This window comes from Elephas maximus, chromosome 6 (genome assembly GCF_024166365.1).
Source record: "Elephas maximus indicus isolate mEleMax1 chromosome 6, mEleMax1 primary haplotype, whole genome shotgun sequence".
NCBI classification, from domain to species: domain Eukaryota; kingdom Metazoa; phylum Chordata; class Mammalia; order Proboscidea; family Elephantidae; genus Elephas; species Elephas maximus.
Window position 1 is genome coordinate 99,861,676 of NC_064824.1, and position 11,862 is coordinate 99,873,537.

Below are 11,862 nucleotides of genomic sequence, written 5' to 3' on the forward strand. Positions count from 1 at the left end.
ATATACATTTGACCTCAGAACTTCCCTTTCTACCACGAATATCCTGCTGAACTTGTGTTCCACTGTATGCAATTACTACAATAATTAGAACTGGGCTTATTGAAGCACTTGGTAAGTGATTGCAAATAGACTGACTAAACATACCCTCTTTTTTGATTGTTAAGTTTATTTTCATAGAAAGTGTGATGATAAATGTGCACCCATTTTTTTGGCCAAAACAAATTGTAAATTAATGAGGTCATGACATTTTACTATATTTTTGAGTTTTATCTTAGTTGTCCCAAAACCTGTGAGTGATGCTGACCCTAGCCCCTTACTAACTGCATCACTAGCAGAAAACCCCCATCATTTCAGGAAGTTGGTTTCTAAAGAACAGTTGAACTTTATAGAGATGGGCCATGGGTCGGGAGCATGGATTCCAGGGTGGGCAGAAAGAGAAGTAGAACTTCTGCAATTCAAGTTTTATTTTCCAAACTCAGCGCCCAGGTTTTTCTTTTCCTATTTGTATGCAGAGACAAGGCGGTTGATCTGACGCATGGGAAACAGAGTCTGTCTGCTTTGAAACCATTTGAGTTTAGGATACAGATACCTTCCTTCAGGTCCTAAGATTCCATGAGAGATACTATGTAGGCTGGGTGATTAGTTGTTTAAAATGGCTGCCTTTATTCTCAAAGAGTCCTGGTGGCACAGTGATTAAGCGCTCGGCTGCTAACTTAAAGATTGGCACTTTGAACCCACTAGCTGTTCTGTGGCAGAAAGATGTGGCGGTCTGCTTCTGTAAAGATCACAGCCTTGGAAACTTTATGGGGCACTTCTGCTCTGTCCTGAAGTGTCACTATGAGTTGGAATCAGCTTAACGGCAACGGGTTTTGCCTTTATTCTCTTTACAGTTAATATCTTATATTTGAATAAGCACTCACAGTTTGCAAACTAAGGTTTAGACCCTAGCTAGAAGGTAGAGGAGCCAGGATTGACACTCAGATCTTGTGATTCCGTGACTGGTCCAGCTTTTACCTGCCCATTGCAGTGTAACAGGGGCCGCCTAGCCAGAACCTACACAGGGGCTAGATAAAGGAAAGAAAGAGCTAGAAGGCAGCATTTGTTCTGTTGTCCCCCTCACTCTCACCTCCAGAAAGGGAGACCATGTGACAATGTTCTTCCAAGGACTTTGATAAGACAGAAGGTTTTGAACAAAGTAAACCATTCTGAGATAAGTAAACAAGAGCTGAGTTTGGCGTTTCTCTGTTCGCTTTTGCCCTCTACAGGAAAGGGTAATCCATGATTAGAGATGTGTGAATCCTGAAAGGAAGTGTTTGGAATAAAATAGTGGTGAAGGAACTTGGGTCCTAGGTCAGTTCTTTCCTTGTACTATCTTGTGTTTCAACTGGAGCCTGGTACTGGGTACTGTACCCTGGCTATGCCCTCAGAGGAAATGGCTAGGGGACTGTGCTGCAAGGCCTTTTCCACCACACTGGGATATCACGTGTGCCAGTGAGCTATTTAGTAGGTCATCAGCAGTCTGTGGTGCATGTCCCCCATTTTCTTGATAATTATACTTATTGATTGTAGTATTTTAAGAACATCGACACCTTCTTTGTACCTCTGCTATTACGTCATATAAATTTTTTTTTCACTCTTAACTATGGGCCAGGCAGAGGAGAGAAGTAGTTATAGCCTAACTACTGTCAAAAGAAACTGAGTCAATAATAAAATTGGCTTATTAGATGAGATTTATTCAGGCAGAAGATTCATGAAACGGGTAGCACCAAACCACAGATGGAAAAGTACTCTGCCAAGTATCAGCAGTGACAGGTGTTTTTTTTTCCCTATCTTATTTATTTTGTTGCTGTTGAGAATATGCACTCCAAAACATACACCAATTCAACAGTTTCTACATGTATAATTCAGTGACATTGATCATATTCATCGAGTTGTGCAACCATTCTCACCCTCCTTTTCTGTTTTTTTCCCCCCTGTTGAAATGAACGGTGACAGGCTTTTTACTGATAAAATTCGGAAGCAAAGAGCTTATTTCTGATTGACTTACACAATTCACTTTTGAAATGCTGTCAGGATTTCATTGGTCAGTGAGGGTGGCCTGATTTATAGTAAAGCTAGGCTTAGGTTTCAGTAAAGACAAATCTTAGGGGCATTGTCCAGGCCATTACTGAAGCCATTTTGTCAACCACATGACTCCATTTCGATTTCATTTTACACTACAGTCTTATGAAATGGTTATTATCCTTCCCTTTTAATGACAGGACAGGACAAGGGACTTGCATAGTATATTATTTATCTAATGATGCATACAAATCACTCCAAACTTTAGTGCCTTAAAACAACAGTGGTAATTTATTTATATCTTTCACGTTTTCTGTAGGTCAAGAATTTAAAAACGGCTTGACTAGGTTTTTTGGGCCCAGAGTCTCTGGCCCCAGATGTCAGCTGAGTTTGTTTGAAGGCTTCATTGAGATTGGAGGATCCACTTGTAAGGTGGTTCACTCACGTGGCTGGGAAGTTGGTGCTGGCTGTTGGTGGGAGGCCTCAGTTCTCTTTATGTGGTCCTCTCCACAGGACTGCTTGCATGTTCTCATGACATGGCACCTGACTTCCCCCAGAATGAGGGATTCAAAAGAGAGAAAGAGCCAGGCAGAAACTTTGAAAGTCGTATTGTCTCATTTCTGCCATATTCCATTCATTAGAAACGAGTTACCAAGTTTGGTCCACATTCAAGGGGAAGGGAATTAGGCTCTTACCTTTTGAAAAGAGAAGTGTCAAAGAATTTGTGGATATATTTAAAACCGCCATATCTAGTAGGAGGTGGGGCCACAATTAAACCCAAGTCTCCTGACCAGAAAGCCCCACTAGACCGTGGGTGAATACGTACAGGTAAACTGCTCATAGACTGGGTGAATTAATTCACAGAATGATTAGTATTCCAGCTTTTGCTTATCCAAAGCTAAATCTCTTTTCCTACCTTTTACCTTTTTCCTGTTTCCTGCTGAGAAGCCACTTTTATAATTTATTAGTGATCGATAAAAAGTTTGCCAGGCAAGAAGACTGAAACTGTTGGTTTAAGCTGTAAGTCTTTGGATTATTTTTGACTATTTATCTGTACAGGAAGTCCTCAGGTTATGAACTGGTTCCGTTCCTAAGTCTGTCTTTAAGTCAGGTTTGTACTTAAGTTGGAACAGTTAGGTATGGTTCATATCCAACATCAGTTAGTCAAATGTTTGTCTTAGTATATAGTATATAATGTAGCTTTCTGTGCATAAAAAACATTAAAGAAACGCTTCCAGATACACTAAAACATCTTTGACATAATATGGTAATAATAATAATAATGTTTTGATACACATCGCAAAGTAGTACTCGTTTGTTATTATGACCCAATGTATGCATGTACCACAGATTTTTAATAGAGTAAGCTTTATGGGGGTTGGTTCATAATTATGACTTGTACGTAAGTCGGACATTCGTAACCCGGGGACTGTCTGTACTCTGTATTGTCCCCATTTAATGTAGGGAATTGAGAATATGTAGTATGCAGTTATGTGGTGCCTTCAGTTTTGTATCTTCTCTTGATTCTTTTCTGCCTTGCCTAAGCTGATGTGAGATGGGGTCCCTTTGTTCCTTGGTGGAAGTTATATCTGTTATAATTACTATTGTGTTGTGTGGTTTGGGGCGAATGCAGTGTTAGACTCTGGAAGACCGTGCTCTGGGGTTGGGAAAGAGGTGGGCACTTAATGATCAGATATGGAAATAAATCTAGAGAAGTAGGCTAATGGCTGAGGTGACGACCTTATTTGGGGAATAATTGTTTAGTCTCTAGGCTTCGGACAGAGCAGTTTCCTGTCTGACAAATAAACTAAGAACAGATGGCATCCCTCAGACAAGGAACGGAAACTTAACAATGGCCCAACAGGGTATGGAATTTTTGAATGAGGAAAAGGAAGAAGTTTCTCTTTGCTATTAGAAAGATATACCATAATTCGGGAGGCTGTGTTAACTCCAATGAAGGTGAACTGAGCAGATGAGGAAGAATTGGACTGGGTAGGATTTCTAGGGGGCTAAACCTATGGACTACCAACCATCTGTCAGCTTGTCATTTTGTGGTGGCTTGTGTGTTGCTACAATGGTGGCCAGGCTTCAGTGGAGCTTCCAGAGTAAAACAGACTAGGAAGAAAGGCTTGGTGACCTCCAGTTTCCATGAGCTTTTCTTATTCCAGTGTTGTTTTTTTATTTCCAGAGCTTCTTCGGGACACCTTCACATCCCTGGGCTTTGAAGTCCAGTACTTCTTGCATCTCCATATGGAGAATATAATTCAGATTCTTCACCAAGTTGCCTGTATGCCCCAACACCAAAATTATGACAGCTTCGTGTGTGTCCTGGTGAGCCGAGGAGGCTCCCAAAGCGTGTTTGGCGTGGATCAGACTCATCGAGGGTACTCTTTGGATCAGATCAGGAGGATATTCATGGGAGACTTGTGCCCTTCTCTCTTAGGGAAACCAAAGCTCTTTTTTATTCAGATCTATGTGGTGTCAGAGGACCAGCAGGAGGTTAGCAGCCTTCTGGAGATGGATGGGGCAGGGATGAACAGTGTGGATTCCAAAGCAAGGCAGCCTGGGCCCTGCATGGTCCACCGAGAAGCCGACTTCCTCTGGAGCCTGTGCAGAGCGGATGTGGCCCTGCTGGAGCAGTCCTCTAGCTCACCCTCAGTGTACCTGCAGTGCCTCTCCCAGAAACTGCAGCAAGAAAGGTGAGCTGCCCAGGGGTGGCCAGACCCTGGACCACTTTCCCAAGATCAGTACCTCTGTGCTGTGTTTCATGCCCATCTCTCTAGGGAAGAAGAGGGATTTTCCATTCCCCATTGGGGTTGCCTTAGGAATATGATATAAAACCAAAAAACTAAACCCGTTGCTGTAAAGTCAATTCCAACTCATCACGACCCTGTAGGACAGAGCAGACCTGCCTCTGAGGGTTTCCAAGGAGAGGCTGGTAGATTTGGATTCAAACTGCTGACCTTTTAGTTAGCAGCCTGAGCTCTTAACCACTGTACCACCAGGGCTCCAGAAATATGATAATAGACCTTACACAATTTATGAAGGCCTTTTGTTCCAGAAGATCACCTATAAGTCAATTTGTAGTTTGAATTTATTTTCTTCAAAATTAAGAAATTATTTTTTTTCTTATAACCAAAGTAGTACATACTTCTTACAGAAAAAACTCATAAAATACAGAAGCAGACCGTAGTAAACAGTTATAATCCTACTTATGGGAAACAATCTCTATTAATCTAATCTTGGTGTATTGCTTTCTAGACATTTTGTTGAAAATACCCACACAATCACATGTAAATATGTTTTTAAGCCAAAATGGAATCATCACCTACTATTACTTTATAGCCTGCATTTGTTTTGCTCAATAGTATATCCCGTTTTCACATGTCAGTACTCACATTGCTGCAGCCTTGTTTCAGTGGCTGCAGGGTAGCCCATTATGCGGCTGTAGCATAACTTACTGACCAGTCTCCAGGTGTTGGACAGTGTTTTGCTTACACAAAAAGAAAGAGTTAAACATCTTTGCAGCTCAGTATTTATGTTTATCCTTAGTTGTTTTCACAGGGAAAATTCTCAGAAGTGGAATTACTGTGTCGAAGGCCTTGTGTGTGTGTTTTTTTGTTTGTTTGTTTTGTTAATTGTGGTAAATATATCACTAACAAAACATTTACTATTTCTACAGTCTTCACATCTACAGTTCAGTGAAATTAATTACATTCATCATGTTCAACCATCACCATTAACTGTTCCCGGATTTATCACTCTTAAGAGAGGCTTGGTGTCTCCTAAGCGCTGAGTCTTGCACTTTTAAAGCTTTTCATGTATCTTCACCGGATTGTCCTCTAGGACAGTTATACCAGGCCTGTCTAAGAGTCCCTGCTTCCCTGAATTCTCACCAACGCTGCATGTGCTCCCCTGCCCCCTAAGTTTTGACAGTTTGTTAGGTGAAAAATGGTATCTGACTGCCGAGGTCTGCAAGTCCTTGTTACGTAAACATGTTTAATGTTTATTGGCAAGAATACTTCTCTTAGGGAAACACTGGTGACCTAGTTTCCATTTAAGCTGAATGAAGCCACTGTGTACCTCAAGTGTGAGATTAGCTATCCCTTTTCAGTTTCTCTCTAATTACAATTTAGAATAATGTTTCTGAGCCACCTGGGAAATGCATTCTGCTTTCTGGCTCTGAGTGGCCCAGGAATAAATCTCATACCCCTTTACCCCCAACCTGCTCAGTAGGGGCTCAGCAGAAGGAAGGGGAAAGCTATAGCAGAAGCAACTCAGCCTCCCAAGGTAGATACTCTGTGGGCCAATGATATTATTGGCATTTATACCATTCTACATTTGCATAGGTGATCTAGGTGGGTTATCATCTGGCTGATGTGTCTCCAGAGTAAGTCTGGGGGAGGAGTCTGTGATCGTTGGGCAGGTTTGGATCACTCACTAAGCAGCTTGTAGAACATCTAGAGAGGAATAATTCCAAAGCACGTTCACATCTGTTGGCTCACTTCATTTTAACGAGCCTGTCTTGTCTTTGATATTTGCATGGCATTCATTTTTGCTTTTCTCATTTCTTCCAGAAAACGCCCACTCCTGGATCTTCACATTGAACTCCACAGCAAAGTCTATGATTGGAACAGTAGAGTTTCTGCTAAGGAGAAGTACTCCGTTTGGCTGCAGCACACACTGAGAAAGAAACTCATCCTTTCTTGCAAATGAAAAGCCAAGAGCCATTTTAGCCCTACAGTCTCCATCACTAGAGGGAGGGTTTTCAAGCAAGTGTGTATGTGTGTGATGTGGGTGAGGTAAGGTCCCATCCCGTCCTGAAATGACCCTCTGTGAGGACCGCTTGACTTGAAGGGGTGTTTGAAGTATAGATCCTGAAATCAAGGTGTTGATCTCTATTCTGGTTCTTATTTAACTAAAACAGCATATTGCTCTTAATTTGGGGCTTGGATCCTCACTACTTTTTGAAAGCAGCTTACCAGAATGTTGTGAGTAGAGCACAGTAATGGACTTATAGCAAGCTTTTCACTGTATCCATAGTGTATCCATGCCAGAGTAAACTGCGTCCTGGAACCACTGCCCAGCCTCCTTACCCAGAGGCTGTGAACACTGTAGGGGGTTACAGAGTGTGGGAAAAAAATGGTATGGGTAGACTGTTCCTTGATAGGATAAGCAAAAATTGCAGGTATGTAACTGATATTATAGTATTTATTTGTATTACATTTAACCTTTGTATTCTTGTAATTCTTATAATGCTAATTTCTATTTATATTTGTGATGTGATAGATCACTTTTATATGGCCTTTCTCGCCATAATCTTGTAATTATCATTAAATGATTGGGTGGGACTATGCAAATAAGGTGCCTATGTCCCACCAAGGGAATTGGACAGTGCTGTAGATTGAATTGTGTCTCTAAAAATGTGTTGGGTAAATTCTCTATGCCTGTGGTTATAATCTCATTTGGAAATGGAACATCTTCGTCTTTCAGTCTGTTCTCATGTAAGTTGTTTTTCTCACTTTAATAGTGGTGTCTTTGACTTTTTCTTTGCCATTTTTGTATATGAGCATTTGATTACTAAAATGCTTTTCTTCAGTGAGTCTTTTTTGAAATATTTTAGATGTTTTAAAAGAGACCTATTTAGATAGCAATATAATGAATAGCCCTATACCCACAACCCAGCTGAAATAAAATGTTCTAAAATATATATATGAAGACCCTTATGTTAATGAGACTCCTAGGATTACTATAGGGGATGTTTTGAGTCAATCTCTTCTGAGCTATAAAAGAGATTAAACAAGCAAACAGAGAGAGGGAGATGGGATAAGACAGATGCCAAGATACGTGAAGATCTCCAAGGAACCAAAAAGCAGAAGCTGAAGAGACAAAGACCTTCCTCCAGAGCTGACTGAGAGACAAAGCCTTCCCCTAGAGCTGGCACTCTGAATTTGGACTTCTAGCCTCTTAAACTGTTAGAAAATAAATTTGTTTGTTAAAGCCACCTACTTGTGGTATTTCTGTTATAGCAGCACTAGGTAACTAAGACAGACAGCTTGCTAATAATGCAAATAAGGTATGTGGCACTCTCGTGGGACGGGACCATGCAACTAAGGTGGATGGAACAGTAACAAGAGAACTAGTCAGTTTTGCCATCCTGCTAGACTTAAAATGAGCCTTCATAGAGGTGGAAAGAGGGAACCTCACTACCACCAAGAAAGAACTAGAGCAGAGTACATCCTTTGGACTCACGGTTCCTGCGCTGAGAACCTCCTGGATCCAGGAGACAGAGAGCTATAAAACAGAGATGGCACAAGACGATGTGAAGTGGCAGCAAGCGCAGCAGAGAACTGGCAGCAGCTGAACCAGGAGAACAGCAGGATGGCTCAGTGGGCTTCCTGGCCCATGGAGCGAGAAAGCTGAGCATCTTTGGGCAGAAGGCTGCTGGGCAGAGTGAGATATCTCTGAGCACTCGTCAGTGGAGCGAGATGTCTCTGAGCACTCATCAGTGGAGCTAAAAAGCTTTTTTCACTTTCCAGAGCAGGGCAGAGGCTGAGGTGGCCCAAGAGGGTTCAGGGGCCAAGGACCGAGAGGCTGAGGGCCAGGGAGAGGCCTACCTGTAGGCTCAGCCAAGAAGCTGTCCTGACTGAAGAACTGTATCTGGAGTTGTTCCTGATCCTGAATTGTAACTTGTTACTTCCCTAATTAAGCACATAATCGTGAGCATTGCCTGTGAGTTCTTTGTGGCCATTGCAATGAGCTATTGAACCCAGCAGAGAAGCACGGTGGGAGGGATGGCTGGTGTCAGAATTGGCAAAAAGATTGGAGAGTAGAGGTATATCTGACCTCCACTTCATATGAAACAGCTTTGGGCTGATGCTGATGGTGATCCTCTCTCCTCCTTGTGAAGCTAGAGGAGTTCAGATGCCCCTACCATTCCATTTTTATAATATTAATAAATAAAAAGTAATAATACAGTATCTTGTATTATTTGAGGTTTAAATTCTGAAGATCTTTCACATCAATGTGCTCCTTCTTAGTCCTACATGAGAGTAAATATTGTATCATTCAGGATGCTTTTAGATGCAACTAACAGAAGTCCTAACTCACAATAAAAAAGCCTGTTTTGTTGGTTGTTTAGTCTCATTAAGCAGGAAGTCCAGAGATAGGGAGGCAGTTGCTGGGTTGGTTAATTCGATGGTCTAATTATGTCATCAAGGACTTGATGCTTTCTAACTTTTCTTTCTGAAGACTCAGCATTTTGCCTTTTATCTTCAGATTTGTCATCTCAGAGTTACAAGATGGCCACAGGTCCAAGTGTCATGACAGAAGAGAAAACATCTCTTCCTTGTGTCTCTTCTTAAGATCAAAGGAAAATTTTCCCAGAAGCTCTCCTCCCCAAGTGTCACCTTCCCTCGCCCTCATTGGCTACAATTGCCAGACATTTCTGTTTCTTAAACCAAACATTGGCAAAGGGAGTAGAATTACCATGGGTGGTTTAGACCAATTCACATTCAGTCCTCTGGGACTCTTCCTCTGAGATACATGGTTTCCAAAATCTGGAGTTCTGTTAGCAAGGAAAAAGTGGGGCAGGGAGCTCCCCTGTGGGGTAGTTAGCCATAATGTATGGCAAAAGAATAAGAAACTGAGACACACAGCTATTTAGTGACTTTTACCCAAATTTCAGAGGAATTCAGTGGTTTGGTAGTGCCAAACCTAGAATGTTAATAACCAACCATATGGTCCTAGTGTCCTTTATAAATTAAAACAACATTGGCAATATTTGGCATCATATTCCTCTGTTTTATAAGAATCGTCTTACCTTTCCAACCGCTACTCTCAGAGAGACAGTGTGGCCACATATTTTGCCTTATCCTATCTGCTTGGCATGGTGAAAGTACAGAGCTTGACAAATGAATGTCTTTTCTTCCCTAGCTTTCCCTTCCTTTAAAAAAAAAAAAAAAGATCAACTCTTAAATTATACTGTGTTGTCGCTTTGTTTACTTTTGTCATTTTTCATTTTTGTCTTTAATTACATTATTTTTATTAATACCAAGCACCAATGAACCCCCAGGCCCCAAAGGGAAGGTTGCTAAATGCTTTCTTTGTGTGTTTTGTTTACTAGCAAGGGTACCGGGTAGAGGGCACTAGACCAGTAATCTAGGACTATGATTCCAGGGTCAGGCTTATCTTTTACTGTCCATGTGACTCACAGCAAGGACTCGGGTTTTCCAAGCTGCCAAAGTGAAAGGAGGAAGGCCTTGCCTTCCCTGGCCCACCTCAGGACTGTTCTGAGGATGAGATGAGAGTCTTTATGACTATACTCGGGTGATGTCATGTGAATTTAAGCTGCTGTTATTGCACCACATTATGGAGGGTTATTTTGGAAAGATTGAACCAATCCTGGAAGAGTTGGCAGGATTTTGGCAGACTGAAATGGGGAAGAGAATATGTTGCAAGAAAAGGAAACAAGTTGAGTGAAAGAATGGATAGGGGAAATGGATGGTGTTTTAGAAAGCTTGCAGAGCCCTGCTGGCAAAGTGGTTAAGAGCTTGGCTGCTAACCTAGAGGTTGGCAGTTTAGATCCACCAGTCACTTCCTGGAAACCCTATGGGGCAGTTCTACTCTGTCCTTTAGGGTTGCTATGAGTCGGAATCATCTCAGTGGCAACGGGTTTGTGTTTTTTTTTGGTTTTAGAAACCTTGAATGTCATGTTTAGCTGGAGTGGAGAGGATGTGAGTAATAGTGTGTGGTAAGCCTGGAGATGGCTGTGGTTAGAGTGTGCAGAGCCTGGAAGGCCCACATCTTCTTCTTTCAGTCCGTTCTCATGTAAGTTGTTTTCCTCACTTTAATAGCGGTGTCTTTGACTCTTTCTTTGCTACTTTTGTAGATGAGCGTTTGATTACTAAATGCTTTTCTTTTCTTCAGTGAGTCTATTTTTAATGAAATACTTTAAACATATTAAAAGAGACCTATTTAGATAGGAATATAATGAGTAGCCATGCACCCGCAACCCAGCTGAAATAAAATGTTCTAAAATACATATGAAGACCCTTACGATATTACTTTAAGAAAGTAGTCCTAAATATAAGAGAGATAAATGCACTAAAAAATTTCAAACTGCATAATAATACTGAATTGAGAACTAGCTAAGTCTTTAGTAATAGGGGCTTGGTTATGAAGAGCTGCCCTCTGGTTGGAATTTTAGGTGGCCATTAAAACTGTATAGGCAAATCGTAAGTGCTTACATTGATTGAGCTCTTATGAGCTCAATTTACATGAATTATCTCATTTAACTCTCAGAGCAGCCTTGTAAGGTAGGTAGTATTGTCTTCATTATTATTTTTTCCTACTTAGGTGAGGAAAATGAGGCAAAGTGATGGTAAGTAGCTTACCTGTGGTCACCCAGCGCTATGACACGAATTTAGGCTATAAAGAGAGCCACTTCAGGGCCCACACACTTAAACAGTTCACTGTATGGCCTCAAAAAAGAATGTCATAACATACAAAATGCTCATATATTAATGTTATGTGAAAAAAGGCAGAACACAAAATAACGCATCTAGTATGTTTACAGAAACTCTGGTGGAGTAGTGGTTAACTGCTACAGCTGCTAACCAAAAGGTCGGCAGTTCAAATCTACCAGGAGTTCCTTGGAAACTATGGGGCAGTTCTACTCTGACGTATAGGGTCACTGTGAGTTGGAATTGACTCAGCAGCAACGGGTTTGGATTTTTTTTGAAGTATGTTTACAGTAATTATTAAAAAAAAAAAAAAGAAAGATACATCTTATAGGAAAAC

The 11,862-nt window shown here is 41.2% G+C and overlaps 1 protein-coding gene across 7 annotated transcripts in view; it reads left to right on the forward strand.

The window, feature by feature from the left end:
* Positions 1-11,618, forward strand: part of CFLAR (CASP8 and FADD like apoptosis regulator) — a 48,595-nt gene extending 36,977 nt beyond the window's left edge. For all 7 annotated transcript variants that reach the window (XM_049887817.1, XM_049887819.1, XM_049887816.1 and 4 more), the window contains 2 exons: positions 4,250-4,760; positions 6,639-11,618. In XM_049887817.1, the coding sequence (XP_049743774.1) occupies positions 4,250-4,760; positions 6,639-6,777 (650 nt within the window). In that variant the 3' untranslated portion in view covers positions 6,778-11,618. The remainder of the gene's footprint in view (positions 1-4,249; positions 4,761-6,638) is intronic.
* Positions 11,619-11,862: the final 244 nt, after the last annotated feature.